We start from the raw sequence: 18,395 nt of genomic DNA on the forward strand, positions 1-18,395 counted from the left end.
GTGAATGCAGCTTTTCAAAGCTCAGGCTCATTAAAACATATCTTCGATCAACGATGGCTGATGAGACTGACATAGCTTGCTATTTTATCACTTGAAAATGCTGTTGGCCAGTCTTTGGATCTCTCTGACACAGTGCGTCAGTTGATGAGGGCAGAGGCAAGAAAAGTGATCTTTTGAACGAAAGGACTAGGGTTAACATTCTAAAGCCATCACTGACTGTAATACTGGTCCACCCAGTGTTGGTGCACAGTTCAATTTCTTGATGTTATTACATTCCAGTTATTCTTAAAATTAAAAAGTTTCTATAAGCTTAGAGGAAACTGTTTTTTTTATTTGCTTATATATGGCATGAATAAATACAGATTTACAGATCCTAGCATGCAAATTTATAATATTATATGACAGGGATAAATCATGCATGCAAATCATGCATCAAAGTCGTGAAATGGGATATGAATGCGATAAAAAATAAGATATTAAAAAGTTTAAAATGGATGGTGGGGCGCCAAAGGTGCTCTTCGCCTGGGGTGCCATTTGGTCTAGGGCCAGCCCTGGTTTACACACTCTTCTCCCTTTGGCTTTTCCTTCTCCTCGGGGATTAAGCATGATGCCCCCTCAACATCCTTACAGTCCTTATGGCTCTTTGATTCTTGGCTTATTGTGTGTGGTGGCAGCCCTTGTTCCTAGAGCCTATTGTAGTTAGTCCGTATGTGAAAAACGCTAAGCACCCTGAGCACTAAGGAGAAGCCAACTATTGGGTTCATTTTCTCCAAAAGGCACATCTCCTCCTTCGGCTCCCCCATATTACGGCCTTTCACGCATGGGGAGAGGAGGAAGAAGTGGTGGAAGAACAGGGGTCTCCCAGTCCATCCTTTTCTTAACTCCATCCCCAGATAACAGGATGCCCATCTCCTGTTCCTTCACTCCTGGTGCCTTTAAGCCGTTCTAGGAGATGCGTCCTGCTTTTCTGAAGGGTTATTGGTCCCTGTGACTACAGTCCATGAGAAATCTCTTCTGTGTGTCTGTGGATTTTAAGGAAGAAAAGGTTCTTGATCTGCTGATTATTGAAGGGCTTTGAACCTGAGTGAAAAGTGCTGCTCAGACCAGATGCTGTGTCCGCAGTGCTGAGTGGAGATCTGAATGCCACCCACTCGTTGTGGGTTTGAAGTGTTCTCTTGTCACCCTTTACGTGGGCAGCCCTTTAACGTTGCTGTGATGGGTGCTGTAGAAATCCCCGAGACACAAATTTCAGGTAGCTTCTGTTCTTGAATATGTACCAATCCACGCTCATGCTGTAGGTAGCAGTGAAAAATACCCTGGTAATTTATTGATTAGGGAGCAGTAAATCCACCTTCTCTCTGACAGTGTGCCGCACCTTTCTGAGGCACATATTCTGGCTCTCCCTAATGGAATGGTCACTGCAAACTCTGCTTTACCCTGGTCCCTTGGTGTAGGACAGGTCCGGCACTGCCATCTAAATTCCATTGTGGGGTGGGTAGGCTCTGTGAGGGGAGGCCAGTTACAATCCTTTTGATAACGAGTTTCAGGAAAGGCCTCCCTATGGTTTAACACTAATTAGATCATAAAAGATGGCAGTTTCTTTCCTGGCTGACCCCAGAGTTAATTCCTTGGGCATAATTTGAGAATGTCAGTAGCATCCAGCTCCTCCACCACACACAGACCTGCATGTTTGTAGTGTGCAAGCTGTTTGTTAGCTTCTGGAGAAATGAAGCCAGAGCCCACACACACACCCCGGCAGCTGAAGCCTGGAGCCCCTCCTCCCCAGCAGCTGAAGCCCAGAGCCTCAGTCCCCCTCCACCCTCTCCACACATCCCAGTGCACCCCGGAGTGGGAGGTCAGCTGGGAGCTTCTCTGTCATAGAATCATAGAATCTCAGGGTTGGAAGGGACCTCAGGAGGTCATCTAGTCCAACCCCCTGCTCAAAGCAGGACCAACCCCAACTAAATCACCCTGTCCTGCACCCTGGGGCCATTTCCCAGCACGGGTCTACGTGAGCTGGCTGACATATGAAATTAAAGGTGAGGAAAGGCCTGAGTGGGCAAAGCCCATGGAAGGGCTGGTGCACACATTGTTCACCTGGGTGCTGGGCGGTGCTCTCCTTGCTGCTGTTCTGCGGCTGAAAAGTGCAGTTGTGAAGATGACGTGACCTGGAAAAGCTGCAGTGGCCATTTAGCCATCCACTGCAGGGAGGATGGAAGGCAGAGGCCATTGTGCAGCGGACAAAGCTGGATTATTAACTAGCCTGTGACAGGCACTGGGGACTTGAATTGCCATCAAGATTTACAATCATTTCTAAGTTCCTCTTGGGCTGCTAGCTTCTCCTGGCTCCTTTCTGCCGCTGCCAGGGAACCTTCCAGCAACAACGGGAGCCACTGCCCCACCCCCGGGCATGGCCCAGTGAAATTAGTTACGTGTCACATGGGGGACAGCATCGCCCAGGCTCTGCTGCTGCTGGCTGGTCGCCCCCATCCCGCCCTCACCTTCCTGGAGATAAGATGTCACTGCCACAGCACAGAACAACCTGGTTCCAACCCACTGAGACCAGCCCAGTCCACCCAGTGACAGCCCTGCGCCTTCCCCTCTTTCCATCCCCCCCACGGACACACACCCCCCACACACTCCAATCCTGGCCCTCCCATGCCCACAGGCACTCCTTCCCCACCCAGGTGTGTTCTTTAAAAGCCTATTGCCGGGGTAGGGAGGAGGCAGGACTGGACGGACTGTCGTTGTGCTAGGCAGGTCAGCACGGGGCTGCTGCTGTCCGCAGGCTTTGGTTGTTGTTGTTTTAGATCTGGCAGCATGTGTCCTGGAGTAGCTGCTGCAGTTTCTGAAGTAGTTTCTTGCTTTGCGTGTGTAGTGAGACTGCCTGGGCACACGCCATGTAACTGCAGCTCAAAAGACCAGTAGTTGAAGGACTGAGGAGGCTCCCAGGCCCTTGCATCTGTCTCTGGAGTGGCTCTGTTCTGTCTCTTGCTTCTGCAGATATGGCCCTGTGCATTGGCATTCAGTTACCATTCAAAAAGAACAGGAGGACTTGTGGCACCTTAGAGACTAACAAATTTATTTGAGCATAAGCTTTCGTGAGCTACAGCTCACTTCATCGGATGCATTCAGTGGTTACTCAGATAAATTTGTTAGTCTCTAAGATGCCAGAAGTACTCCTCTTCTTTTTGCGAATACAGACTAACATGGCTGCTACTCTGAAATTTATTAGAGCACAAGCTTCCGTGGGCTACAGCTCACTTCATCGGATGCGTAGAATGGAACATATAGTAAGAAGAAATATATATACAGATATACAGATAAGTCTCTGATCCCACTGAGAGTTACCAAAAGCAACTACAGCATTTGCTCAAGAAACTTCCTGAAAAAGCACAAGATCAAATCCGCACAGACACACCCCTGGAACCCCGACCTGGGATATTCTATCTACTACCCAAGATCCATAAACCTGGAAATCCTGGGCGCCCCATCATCTCAGGCATTGGCACCCTGACAGCAGGATTGTCTGGCTATGTAGACTCCCTCCTCAGGCCCTACGCTACCAGCACTCCCAGCTACCTTCGAGACACCACTGACTTCCTGAGGAAACTACAATCCATCGGTGATCTTCCTGATAACACCATCCTGGCCACTATGGATGTAGAAGCCCTCCACACCAACATTCCACACAAAGATGGACTACAAGCCGTCAAGAACACTATCCCCGATAATGTCACGGCTAACCTGGTGGCTGAACTTTGTGACTTTGTCCTTACCCATAACTACTTCACATTTGGGGACAATGTATACCTTCAGATCAGCGGCACTGCTATGGGTACCCGCATGGCCCCACAGTATGCCAACATTTTTATGGCTGATTTAGAACAACGCTTCCTCAGCTCTCGTCCCCTAAAGCCCCTACTCTACTTGCGCTATATTGATGACATCTTCATCATCTGGACCCATGGAAAAGAAGCCCTTGAGGAATTCCACCATGATTTCAACAATTTCCATCCCACCACCAACCTCAGCCTGGTCCAGTCCACACAAGAGATCCACTTCCTGGACACTACAGTGCTAATAAACAATGGTCACATAAACACCACCCTATACCGGAAACCTACTGACCGCTATTCCTACCTGCATGCCTCCAGCTTTCACCCTGACCACACCACACGATCCATCGTCTACAGCCAAGCTCTGCGATACAACCGCATTTGCTCCAACCCCTCAGACAGAGACAAACACCTACAAGATCTCTGTCAAGCATTCTTACAACTACAATACCCACCTGCAGAAGTAAAGAAACAGATTGATAGAGCCAGAAGAGTTCCCAGAAGTTACCTACTACAGGACAGGCCTAACAAAGAAAATAACAGAACGCCACTAGCCGTCACCTTCAGCCCCCAACTAAAACCCCTCCAACGCATTATTAAGGATCTACAACCTATCCTAAAGGATGACCCAACACTCTCACAAATCTTGGGAGACAGGCCAGTCCTTGCCTACAGACAGCCCCGCAACCTGAAGCAAATACTCACCAACAACCACATACCACACAACAGAACCACTAACCCAGGAACTTATCCTTGCAACAAAGCCCGTTGCCAACTGTGCCCACATATCTATTCAGGGGACACCATCACAGGGCCTAATAACATCAGCCACACTATCAGAGGCTCGTTCACCTGCACATCCACCAATGTGATATATGCCATCATGTGCCAGCAATGCCCCTCTGCCATGTACATTGGTCAAACTGGACAGTCTCTACGTAAAAGAATAAATGGACACAAATCAGATGTCAAGAATTATAACATTCATAAACCAGTCGGAGAACACTTCAATCTCTCTGGTCACGCGATCACAGACATGAAGGTCGCTATCTTAAAACAAAAAAACTTCAAATCCAGACTCCAGCGAGAAACTGCTGAATTGGAATTCATTTGCAAATTGGATACTATTAATTTAGGCTTAAATAGAGACTTGGAGTGGCTAAGTCATTATGCAAGGTAGCCTGTTTCCTCTTGTTTTTTCCTACCCCCCCCCCCCAGATGTTCTGGTTTAACTTGGATTTTAACTTGAAGAGTGGTCAGTTTGGATGAGCTATTACCAGCAGGAGAGTGAGTTTGTGTGTGTATGGGGGTGGGGGGGATGTGAGAACCTGGATTTATGCAGGAAATAGCCCAGCTTAATTGTCATGCACATTATGTAAAGAGTTATCACTTTGGATGGGCTATCACCAGCAGGAGAGTGAATTTGTGTGGGGGGGTGGAGGGTGAGAAAACCTGGATTTGTGCTGGAAATCACTTTAGATAAGCTATTACCAGCAGGACAGTGGGGTGGGAATAGGTATTGTTTCATATTCTCTGTGTATATATAAAGCCTGCTGCAGTTTCCACGATATGCATCTGAAGAAGTGAGCTGTAGCTCACGAAAGCTTATGCTCTAATAAATTGGTTAGTCTCTAAGGTGCCACAAGTCCTCCTTTTCTTCATACAAACTGTGAGAGGCTAATGAGTTAAGATGAGCTATTATCAGCAGGAGAAAAAAACTTTTGTAGTGATAATCAAGATGGACCATTTAGACAGTTGACAAGAAGGTGTGAGGATACTTAACATGGGGAAATAGATTCAATATGTGTATTGACCCAGCCACTCCCAGTCTCTATTCAAACCCAAGTTAATGGGATCTAGTTTGCATATTAATTCAAGCTCAGCAATTTCTCACTGGAGTCTGTTTTTGAAGCTTTTCTGTTGCAAAATTGCCACCTTTAAATCTGTTACTGAGTGGCCAGAGAGGCTGAAGTGCTCTCCTGCTGGTTTTTGAATGTTATGATTCCTGATGTCAGATTTGTGTCCATTTATTCTTTTAATATGTAAACTAGATCCCATTAACTTTGGTTTGAATAGAGACTGGGAGTGGCTGGGTCAATACACATATTGAATCTATTTCCCCATGTTAAGTATCCTCACACCTTCTCATCAACTGTCTAAATGGCCATCTTGATTATCACTACAAAAGTTTTTTTTCTCCTGCTGATAATAGCTCATCTTAACTAATTAGCCTCTCACTGTTTGTATGGTAACTTCCAACTTATCTGTATATATGTATATATCTATATCACTATCTTACTATATGTTCCATTCTATGCATCCGATGAAGTGAGCTGTAGCCAACGAAAGCTTATGCTCTAATAAATTAGTTAGTCTCTAAGGTGCCACAAGTACTCCTTTTCTTTTTGCGGATACAGACTAACATGACTTCTACTCTGAAACCTGTCAAAGTTACCATACAGACCACGGAGCTGAGCGTACGTTCCTCCACCATGGCCTCATAACACCTAGGGCATGTTCTCCCCACTTTGCATCAACATTCCTAGACTAAGGGGGAACTGGCTTTTTTGTCTTTGTTTGGAGGAACCTTGTGTTCTCTCTGTGGAGAGAGAACCACCAACCTCAGCCTGGTCCAGTCCACACAAGAGATCCACTTCCTGGACACTACAGTGCTAATAAACAATGGCCACATAAACACCACCCTATACCGTAAACCTACTGACCGCTATTCCTACCTGCATGCCTCCAGCTTTCACCCTGACCACACCACACGATCCATCGTCTACAGCCAAGCTCTGCGATACAACCGCATTTGCTCCAACCCCTCAGACAGAGACAAACACCTACAAGATCTCTGTCAAGCTTTCTTACAACTACATTACCCACCTGCAGAAGTAAAGAAACAGATTGATAGAGCCAGAAGAGTTCCCAGAAGTTACCTACTACAGGACAGGCCTAACAAAGAAAATAACAGAACGCCACTAGCCGTCACCTTCAGCCCCCAACTAAAACCCCTCCAACGCATTATTAAGGATCTACAACCTATCCTAAAGGATGACCCAACACTCTCACAAGTCTTGGGAGACAGGCCAGTCCTTGCCTACAGACAGCCCCGCAACCTGAAGCAAATACTCACCAACAACCACATACACAACAGAACCACTAACCCAGGAACTTATCCTTGCAACAAAGCCCGTTGCCAATTGTGCCCACATATCTATTCAGGGGACACCATCACAGGGCCTAATAACATCAGCCACACTATCAGAGGCTCGTTCACCTGCACATCCACCAATGTGATCTATGCCATCATGTGCCAGCAATGCCCCTCTGCCATGTACATTGGTCAAACTGGACAGTCTCTACGTAAAAGAATAAATGGACACAAATCAGATGTCAAGAATTATAACATTCATAAACCAGTCGGAGAACACTTCAATCTCTCTGGTCACGCAATCACAGACATGAAGGTCGCTATCTTAAAACAAAAAAACTTCAAATCCAGACTCCAGCGAGAAACTGCTGAATTGGAATTCATTTGCAAATTGGATACTATTAATTTAGGCTTAAATAGAGACTGGGAGTGGCTAAGTCATTATGCAAGGTAGCCTGTTTCCTCTTGTTTTTTCCTACCCCCCCCCCCCCCCGATGCTCTGGTTTAACTTGGATTTAAACCTGGAGAATGGTCAGTTTAGATGAGCTATTACCAGCAGGAGAGTGAGTTTGTGTGTGTATGGGGGCGGGGGGGATGTGAGAAAACCTTGATCTATGCAGGAAATAGCCCGACTTGATTATGTTAAGAGTTGTCACTTTGGATGGGCTAGCACCAGCAGGAGAGTGAATTTGTGTGGGGGGGTGGAGGGTGAGAAAACCTGGATTTGTGCTGGAAATGGCCCACCTGTTGATCACTTTAGATAAGCTATTACCAGCAGGACAGTGGGGTGGGAGGAGGTATTGTTTCATGATTTCTGTGTGTATATAAAGTCTGCTGCAGTTTCCACGGTAAACATCTGATGAAGTGAGCTGTAGCTCACGAAAGCTCATGCTCAAATAAATTGGTTAGTCTCTAAGGTGCCACAAGTACTCCTTTTCTTTTTGCGAATACAGACTAACACGGCTGTTCCTCTGAAATCTGTGGAGACAGTTTCTGCTCCACACTTGCATTCTAGTTGCTGTCCCTCCATTGGTGGCACTTGGCTACATTGGATCACCCCATTGAGCATAGCAGTGAATCAGGACCATTAACAATACAGACTGTTCAGCCAAATGCTTCTGCTTTAGTGATTCTCCAGTGCTCAGCAAAGAGTCCAGTACCTGACTGGCTACACTATTTCTGGCAGAGCTCAGTCCCGTATAGTGTTGTCCCCCTCTGCAGAGAGGTAGCAGGTGTTGGGGCCTTGCGGGTCGGCTCCCCAGTGGAGGAGAAAGCAGTGACATAGGGTCTGGGCAGACTGTACGTGTAACTCATTGTATTTACACACCTTCACCAGTCCTGGAACAGAGGTGGTCGCACAGCACGCAGAGAACAGACTTCTCGGACCAAGAACCTACCTCTCCTCAAACCAAAACGAAAACCAGCACAGCAGGTCTTCCCAAGCCTTACATTTGCTTTTACACTAAGGCCATGTCTACACTGAGAGCGTGGTGTGTGATTCCCAGCCCGCGGACACACAATCGCACAAGCTCAGTATAGATAGAAGGGTAGTCACAGTAGCCCGGGTGGCAGTAGCTGTGCAATGGCTTAGTCATGCCAAGTAGATCCCCCCGGGATTTGGGTGAGGTTGTACTCAGCACGGGTGAGGCATGCCCCTGCTGCTGCTGCGCGTATGACCGCAGCTACACTGCCATTTATATTCACGCCAGCTCTCACTGAGCTCGCTGGAGTATGTGTACGCAAGCTGGGAATCACTCCCCTAGCTCCTAGTGTGGACGCAGCCTGTTTAACTGCGCCCCCTGGTGGCACCTGTCATAACAGCATGTACTGCTGTGGCATCCAAACTGTGCTTACCCAGGGCTCACATTTGAAACTTGCCAGGAGTCTGAGGGGCAAACTAATTTTCATAAAATAGATCAGAGTGAAGCCACTGCCTTAACATGGGCCAGAGAACTTCCCGGAAATAATTCCTGCGTGAACCACAGCAGATCCTTTAGAAAAACATCCAAAATTGATTTTAAAGTTGCCAGTGATGAAGGATCCACCACAACCTTTCATAATTTGTCCCAACTGTTGATTACTACTAAGAATGTACACCTTATTGCCCCGTCTAATTCTGTACTCTTAGTCCAGCCAGGCTTGGGGATGCTGAAGAACCGTGGCTGCAGTAACTATTCACAGAAATCTGACATTTCAATTGGGAGTCCTTGGAGAGCGACCGTCTTATTACTGCCCATCTGGGCCGTGCTTGAGTACAGCGGGGATCTGATTCTTGTCAGTTACTCCAAGCTGCTCCTGCAATACAATTGTAACTTCTACCAATATGAGATTGTTTGAAGAGTCTGCTTTAGGCAGCGGTGTGTGGTTTAATTCTTACTGACATCATGCTGTAGCATCCACGTACAGTAAAAGCTGTGTTATCCGGCACTTTACCAACCGGAAAGCTCTAGAAACTGGCATTTCTGATATTGCTTAAAAGTCCGGTTGGTGCAGAGCCGGCAGGCTCCCTGCCTGGCTCCGTGTGGCTCCCCGGAAGCGGCGACATGTCCCTGCTGCTCCTAGGTGAAGGAATGGCCACGGGGGCTCCGTGCACTGCCTCCAACCCACCTCAAGCGCTGGCTCCACGGTTCCCATTGTGAGAACTGCAGCCAATGGGAGCTGCAGGGGCAGCGCCTGTGGGTGGAGGCAACGTGCAGAGATGCCTGGCTGTGCCTCCGCCTAAGAGCAGCAGGGACATGTTGCCACTTCCCAGGAGCCACCTGAGGTAGGTGCTGCCCGGATCCGGCACCCCGAAACCCCTCCTGCACCCCAACCCCCTGCCCCAAGCCACTTCCCTCCCAGAGTCTGCACCCCCCACCCCATCCCATACCCCAGCGCCCAGCCCTGAGTCCTCTCCCACAACCAAACTCCCACCCTCCGTATAACTCTTAATTCACTGGAATTTTTGACTAGCCAGCCCCCCTATTCCCCCAACATGCTAGATAACACAGCTGTTACTGTACTTTGGTGAGCTCAGCACTGATACTTTATCATTCAGTCAGGGAGGAGCAGACCGAAGCACTGTCAGGATTGGCCCCACTGTGCGAGGGGCACAAAGCCAACTCCAGGAGAGTCCCGACCCCCAAAAGTTCACTGAATACAGGATACCAGTGGGTGTAACCACCATTAGGCACAAATGCAGTCAGGAGGACAGGCACACAGCGAAAGGGAAAGGGGCTGCGGGCATACAGTCCTTTGCGTTTTCATTGTATTTCAATAAACCAAAGCTATCAAAGTAAATAACTCAGTTCTCTGACTCCTACAAAGCTGATGGTTGGGTTCTCAGCCAGTCCATGAGAATTAACAGTGCCTTAGAAACTAACAAAAATAACGGGGGAGAGGTAAAATGAATGATTTCATTAAAGGCAATTTGAAAGAGGAGCTCTAAGCCAGTGTCCAGCGATGGGTTCAATGCAGAAGGCACAGGGTAGAATTCTCTGTCCCGGGTTCTGCAGCACATCAGACTAGATTGTCACAATGGCCCCTTCTGGCTTTTAAATCTCCGACTCTCTGTCAGAGCTTTCATAGCACCTCTTGGGGCCCCGCTCTCATGGCCCTTCCTTTCCCTGTCCAGCGTGTCACTGGAATTGTCAGATTAACAGCGAACAAAGTGTCAAATTCCTAGAATCCCGCTAGTGACTAATCCAGGCATCTCAGCCATATGGGGCTTCTAATATAGCATGTCTCTGTCAATACTGCATTCCTGTACAGGAGAAGCGAAGGGTGGAGGTGGGGAAAGGCTGGCCAGGTCACAGGCCAGGGTGGTGGGAGAGGGGCCATGGTGAGGGGGAAGGGTCAGGCCTGGGCGGGTTAGGGGCCATGATCGCAGGGGAGTATTGGGGGTGGCTGGGTTAGAGGCCATGGCAGTGGGGGAGGGCCAGGGCTGGCCTTTGTCCCAGCCCCCTGCCAGCCCGAGCAGCCTGCAACGCTCTGGGAGCCCTCCTCTCAAGCTGGGGGAAGGGGTCCTCCTCTCCCATGTGCTATGCAGCCTCGGCTCTAGCCTGAGAGCTGCAGCTGCCTGTTCACCACGTGCACCCCCTCCCCAGGAGGGGGGAATGGCTGTTGTGTCTGCAGAGTACCAGGTGCACCTGCCTAGCCTGCAGCTTCCCACTGCCCTTGTGGAACTGAACTCAGCCAATCCTCTCCATCCCTTCCGGGTAGCAGCATTGCACCAGCTCCCCTCTAGACAGAGGACCTTGAGAGGAGGGGCAGGCCTGACCCCCAGCCACTCTGATACAGCCTGTCAGCTGAGCCCTGGGGCAGGTCAGTGCCCAATTTCAGTGGACACTTTGTAGACCTCTCCCCTAAAGCCTTTGAAACATCTTCCCGAAGAGGAGCAGGCATCTGGGTCTGGGCTTGACCCGCCGTACCGCTGCCAGTGCCCCTTGAAAGGGAAGGTGTCCTCCATGGTGTTACTGGCAGTGCACGTACCACAATCTCCGAGCAGAGCCAGAGAAGGAGCCACAGTCTCATTCCCAACAAGAGCTGCAGCTCGCTATTGACACCCCCCCCCCCGGCCCCAGTTAACGGGGGGTGAATTGAAATGCTGGATGCAGGTAGCAGGTAAGCTCCAGGGCTGAGCACCTCACAGGCCCACAGAGGTCTGGAAGCTGCTGTGGTGCTACTAAGTCCTTCCCAGAGGCAGCCTGCCCCTCTGGGGTGGGCTCCAGAGGAGACACACAGGCCATCTCAAGAACACCTGCGCCGGGGAGTGTCCCTGCTGCGGGGCGGTGCAGTGACGGTGCTGGAGCCCACTGCATAAAGAGCCTTTTGTTTTGCCAAGTTGTTAAGCCCCATTGACAATGGCAGCCCCCTCCGGCTCATGCACTTGGCACTGCCTCGGCCCGCACACTGGCCCTTTTCTCTTGGGCTGCATGTGGGCACTGAGCGGGGGGGGGTTATTCCTTCCATAGCAAACTGATTGGCTGATCTCCTTGTCGTTGCTCCCTGCAGGCGTACGAGTGGGCGCTGGAGGGGATGCGACACCTAGCCTGCATCAGCATGGAGGACTGCAACTCCCCAGAGCACTGTGCAGCCGCGATCAAGTGTTTGGAAAGCTACAAGGGACAGCACCCGGAAATCAGCGATGCCAAATTCCAGGAGATGAAAGAGCTGGCCTGTGAGCTGAAGAGCGACAAAGGGCTGAAGCAGTGGAAATTTGCATGGTCCAAGTGCCAGGAGACAAAACTGGTCTTTGAGAAGAAGCTAGAAGCTGCCCTGAGAACACGAAGGTCTCTGCTCTCTGAGCGGAAGCCAGGTGAGGGGGAGCACTCCCGGTGTGGTGGTGAGAGCAGCAGGCTGTCTCACAGGAGGCACTCGGAGGGAGCCATCCCTGGGCTGCTTTCAGACAGGAATCACAGCGTGTCCCATTTCTACAGCAGGCCAAACCGTTCTCCTGGGTGGGCCAGGGAAAAAGCTCTCTCACTGTCCCTGAGCAGCTCCGGGGATGTCAGTGCTGGGGAAGAACTGACCTCCCAAGCTGCTCCCAACATGAGTCCCCACTTGAGCAGGGTTTCTCTTGGTACAGTGGCCTGCGAGGCTCCACGCGACATGCCCGAGGACAAGCCAAACCTGGAGAGTATTTTAGAAATTCTTGAGGCAAATTCATCCTGCTCCACCACGTCCGCCTCCAGGAGGCCACCATCCAAGAGGACGCTGAAAAAGGCCCAAAGCTTTGATCTTCCCTGCAGCGAGAGCCTGCGGTCCAGCTGCCAGAGGACTCTGAGCGAGCCGGCCAGGTATGGCAACACGGGCGTCTTCATTAAGGGGCTGGAAGTGAGCAGCACAGAGCTCGCGGACAGGACTCACACAGCATGGCAGCAAGCCGCTCACAGCTGGGCTGCACACTGCCTGCCAGAGGAGCAAAGGAGCTACAGCTCCACGCCAGAGGCCAAGAGCCGGGGCAGGTAGGTGACTTCTTCTCACGGCCCATGTGCAGGGGCCAGCCAGGCTGCGTGGGGATGGTTCTCGTGTCTGCTGAGGCAGGAAGCGGCACTCCTGCTTAATCTCAGGCACTGGCGAGTCCTGGGGTGGAGACAGGCCCCATGGGCTGAGGAGGCAGATTCAGAGAGGGCCAGAAGGGAAGCTCCAGCTTCCTAAAACACACAGCACTAGCAGCTGGGTCGGGGAGGAGTCGCCACCTTCCACCACACGCTCTACAGCGATGCCCCCTTTGAGGAAGGAGGAGAAAGTGTCTCTAATGGGGCAACGTCTAGGTTATTGGCATTAAAGGAAGATGACCTCTAGCCAGGCTGTGAGCCCTCTGCAATGAGGTGGATATTTATTTTATTTTGCAGTTACACAAGTGGTACATTAACGATGGGAGAACTGGGGCGCCCATTTCCTGGGGATAAAGAAACACCGGGAAGAAAAGCCTCTCCCCTGTAAGACACTGGGCTCTAGGCTCCCATTTTCAACAGGGTTGACCTATCCTCTTGCAGCCTTTCCCCCCAAGGGATGCCCAGAAGGGGAAGGAGGTTGTGTTTTAGCGTGGCCTTGAACTGGAAGGAGCACGCTCAAGGACCCAGCAGTCTGCAGAGAATGCTTGTCATGCCCGAAAACAATGGCACGGGTTCCCCAAAGTGGAAGAGAGGCGAGGAAGGAGGCTGAGGATCCCAAAGTGGTTCGGATAATGTGACGTGCTGGAGTACAATCCAGACCAGTGGGGGGTTTGTGCCCCCCCGCCTTATAGCTTGGGGTGCCTTGCAATGCCTTACTGCTATAGCTCCCAACCTGGGCTGCTCACAAGCAGCCTGCCAGCATTCAGGTCACTCCCAGATGTGTCGGTGTGTAACTGCAGCCTGCCAGTCACACCCTGTCTCTCACCAGCCTTGGTTCTGCTGCAGGGTGACCCCAGCTCACTCCCAGTCCCGGACTTCCCCCCAGAAATGTACGTTCTGTACTGCCCAGCCCGCTCCTGGACAGTCCAGATATGTCAAATCCATTGTTCCTCTAAGGGAAGAATATATACTAGCTTGTTACCTTAGGTAGAGTTAACTTCAACACACTGGATTAGATAAAACAATAAAAAAACTTAACTTCTGAGGGGAAGATTCTAAGTAAAAGCAATGAGGTATAAAAGTCAGAAATGGTTACAAGAAAAAATAAAGTTAAAACTCTTCCTAGTGTCTAACTTAACAAACTACATTAGATTCAAGCAAAGTTTCTCACCACATGCTTCCAACAGCATTACTGACCAAACTCTTTGGGTCAGGACCCCTTCCCCAGAGTCCAGCAGGCTGCTTCCTTTGTCTTCGCAGGGACAGAGAATGAGATGGGCAGGGGGAGAGAAGGGGAGCCTTGGGGGTTTGCCCCTCCTTTTTGGAGCTGTTTAGTCCCTTGTTGAAAAGCATTTCCAGCTGAGAACCAGGAGACAGGCAGTCTACTGAACAAAGGAGACTCCATGCTGTTTCTTTGCTAAGATGCAGATCTTTCTGTCCCTGACCCCATTTTTTGTCAAAGACTGGCCATTTGGTAGGTAAACCCATTAGCTGTGTTGTCACCTGGCTGGAACGTCAGCTTGCCCTTTGTCTTTGAGAAACTGCTTTAACCACTCCCCAGACTTACCTGGGAAACACTCTCCAGTCAGCTGATTTCAGTTTATGTCCATAACTTTACATATAATGTGGTTATATGCACTTTGCCACGATATTGCTGATCAGCAAGTTATGAGTTTTCAAATGACACCTCACAGGGCATGGCTTGTACAGAGATTATTACAGTAGCATGTAGGGTGTGAACACAGGGCTGTATTCCGTCACTTGAGGGAGGGGGCTCAGGATCTGGGTCACCCCAAAGTGGTTCAGGGTGCCCTGGCCCACTGCCGCCCCTGCCAAGTATGTGCAGCATGTCCTGCTACTGCAGCAGCCAAGGGCAAAGGGGAGGATCTTAGCTGCCTCTGGCAGAGTTGGCAGACCTCCTGTTCTGCCTGGCTCTCGGCTGGTAGGCTGTTCCCTTAAAGGGTGCTGAAGCTGAAGGGGGAATGTCCATGGGAAGCAGATGGAGCAATCCCAGAGTCCCTGCAGAGTGCTCAGAACAATTCTTTGGGGCTGTGGCCAGGCAAACAACTGACTATTTGATTCTGCGAGGCAATGCTGGAGCTGCTGCTGGTAAAGAGCCCCATCACTGTGCTTTGACTTCTGCTCTGAGACTTTCTGCAAAGAGACAGAGGAGGAAGTTGACCTTAGCCCAGGCTAGCGTGAAGATTTGACAGGTGTTCATGTGTGGGAGAATGTACTGGAGGCAGGGGGCTGTGCTCTGGCCCAGCTGATGTCCTCTGTATGTAAAGGGAGCTGAAACCTTCTCATAAGGAACACCTGAGGATCCCCCTGGCTGGCACACTCAGCTGTGTCGAGAGCCATTCTGGCGCCCAGTGGGTGTGAATCTGTCTGTAATGAGTGGCAGGGCTTGAAAATGGCTGCCCAGTGGAGACTTTCTCATCCAGCCTGACAAGGGGTGGAATCCAGACGTCTCCAGAGCTGTGCATGGCATGGGGAGCGCCTTTACCAGGAGCCTTCTGCCTCCCATTGTAAGAGCATAAGACCAGCCATACTGGGTCAGACCCAGACCAATGCTCCAGCTAGCCCAGTATCCTGTCTTCTGACAGTGGCCAATGCCAGTTGCTCCAGAGGGAATGAACAGAACAGGTAATCAAAAAGTGATCCATCTCCTGTAGTCCCCTCCCAGCTTCTGGCAAACAGAGGCTAGGGACACTCAGCATATGGTTGCATCCCTGGCCATCTTGGCTAATGGCCAGTGATGGACCTGTCTGCCATGAACTTATCTAGTTCTTTTTTTAACATGTTATTGTCTTGGCCTTCACAACATCCTCTAACAAGGAGTTCCACAGGTTGACTATGTGTTGTGTAAAGAAATATTTCCTTATATTTGTTTTAAACCTGCTGCCTGTTAATTTCATTGGGTGAGCCTTAGTTCTTGTGTTATGTGAAGGGGTAAATAACACTTCCCTATTCACTTTCTCCACACCAGTCATGATTTTATAGACCTCTATCATATCCCCCCTTAGTCGTCTCTTTTCCAAGACAAACAATCCCAGTCTTCTTAATCTCTCCTCACAGGGCAGCCGTTCCATACCCCTGATCATTTTTGTTGCCCTTTTCTGAACCTTTTCCAATTCCGATATATCTTTTTTGAAATGGGACGACCAGAACTGAACGCAGTATTCAAGATGTGGGCGTACCATGGATTTATATAGAGGCAATAGGATATTTTCTGTCTTATTATCTGTCCCTTTCTTAATGATTCCCAACATTCTGTTCACTTTTTTGGCTGCCGCTGCACATTGAGTGAATGTTTTCAGAGAACGCTCAACAATGACTCCAAGATCTCTTTCTTGAGTGGGAACAGCTAATTCAAATCCCATAATTTTTTAAGTATAGCTAGGATTATGTTTTCCAATGTGCATTACTTTGCATTTATCAACACTGAATTTCATCTGCCATTTTATTGACCAGTCACTCAGTTTTGTGAGATCCCTTTGTAACTCTTCGCAGTCTGCTTTGGACTTAATTATCTTAAGTAATTTTATATTGTCTGCAGATTTTGCCGCCTCACCATGTATACCACTTTTCCAGATCGTTTAATGAATATGTTGAACAGCACAGGTCCCAGTACAGCTCCCTGGGGGGCCCCACTACTTACCTCTCTTCTGTCTGAAAACTGACCATTTAGTCCTCCCCTTTGTTTCCTGTCTTTTAACCAGTTACTGATCATTGAGAGGGCCTTCCCTCTTGTCCCATGACTGCTTACTTTGCTTAAGAGCCTTTGGTGAGGGACCTTGTCAAAGGCTTTCTGAAAGTCCAAGTACACTATACCCACTGAATCACCCTTGTTCACATGTTTGTTGACCTCTCAAAGAACTCTAATAGATTAGTGAGGTGTGATTTCCCTTACAAAAACCATGTTGACTCTTCCCCAACAAATCGTGTTCATCTGTGGGTCTGATAATCCAGGGGGAGGGGACTCCCCTCCCCCCATCAACAGTGCCGCTCACCCCCCTGCTAAGGGAGGGTGTTCCTGGCTATGCCCTGCTCCCACTGTGGCTGCCTCTGGCTGGGGGGAGGAGAACCCTTACCCCTGCAGCCACTTTGGCCCTTCCCAGCTGGCAGACAGGATTGCCGTTCTCCTCTGGGCCCTGCGGCTCCTCCTCCCAGCTAGGAGGAAGGGGCTCCAGGTCTCTCCTTTCTGTCTCCCTCCCTGTCACACAGCCAGGGAGAGGTGGGGGAGGTGATGCTGCAGGGGTGGCCACAGTGCAGGGGATAAAGTGAGGGGGAGGGGTGGGAGCTCTCGCTGAAATTCTCGCAGTCCGTTGTCTCACACCCACCTGAGCACCCAGCAGTCACTAGGTTGGGGTGGAGATGGAGCCATGAGAAGTCCGGAGGCACTGGGGTGCCAGAGAGGGAGAATGAGCCTTCGCCCTCTCAGCAGCCAGGGATGGGCATGGGCAGCGGTTGTAAGCGTTCTGCTAGGAATGCCCCTTCCCAGCTGCCAGGCTTCCCACTACACCATGGCCCTGGGCCGTGCTGAAGAGCTGCTGCCAGCTCATCCTGCCTACCAGCCACTGATGCCACGTAGTCCTCTCTGGCGTAGGTGTCTGGTGTTTCACTAAGACGTGTCCAGCGGGAGAGGTAATGTCTGTTCCTTCAAACCCACGGCCGGACCTCTTCTTCGTATCAGCCACCCGCTCTTCTGAGAGCTCGGGGAAGAAACCCCACTATTCCTCACAGGTGGGGAGGGATAGCTCAGTGGTTTGAGCATTGGCCTGCTAAACCCAGGGTTGTGAGTTCAATCCTTGAGGGGGCCATTTAGGGGTCTGGGGCAAAAATTGGGGATTGGTCCTGCTTTGAGCAGGGGGTTGGACTAGATGACCTCCTGAGGTCCCTTCCAACCCTGAGATTCTATGATTCTATGGTAGTGCCCACCTGTCAGTGCCTGAGACACCCTGCTGGCCCCCAGCTCCCGTGGGTACCAGTAATGACTGGTGATGGTCCTGTCTCTACACCAGCAGGCTGCATGCACCCGGGCAACGTCACACCCCTTGCTAATGGCAGTAGTTGCTATTACCCGTCTCACGCAGTGGGGCCCCAGTGTAGGCGCATTTCACTTGTGATTGTGAGGAGATCTGCCAGGTTAGCAGGGACATGCAGCGCTCGCACAGCTAGCTCCACTTTGTCTGGGCTGGTGTGGAGTAAATCGGGATTACAGCCGGGTCCTCCCTCCGCTGAGCCCACCTGACCACTACGATTTTCCCTCCTCTGGAGCCAGCCACCATACAGGTAGCAGGCATGCCAGATTGCAAGAGGGATTGTCGGCAGGGGGCAAGCGTTCCCTCCTCCAGGGGCACA

General features: G+C 50.3%; 1 protein-coding gene across 4 annotated transcripts in view; it reads left to right on the forward strand.

Annotated features, from left to right (window-relative positions):
- Positions 1–18,395, forward strand: part of PLEKHG4 (pleckstrin homology and RhoGEF domain containing G4) — a 172,707-nt gene that overhangs the window by 137,411 nt on the left and 16,901 nt on the right. For 3 of the 4 annotated variants that reach the window (XM_073307290.2, XM_073307293.2, XM_073307291.2), the window contains exon 14: positions 11,986–12,938. In XM_073307290.2, coding sequence (XP_073163391.1) covers positions 11,986–12,938 — 953 coding nt within the window. The remainder of the gene's footprint in view (positions 1–11,985; positions 12,939–18,395) is intronic. The other variant, XM_073307294.2, reaches the window with a different exon arrangement.

This window comes from Lepidochelys kempii, chromosome 12 (assembly GCF_965140285.1).
Source record: "Lepidochelys kempii isolate rLepKem1 chromosome 12, rLepKem1.hap1, whole genome shotgun sequence".
Taxonomy (NCBI): domain Eukaryota; kingdom Metazoa; phylum Chordata; order Testudines; family Cheloniidae; genus Lepidochelys; species Lepidochelys kempii.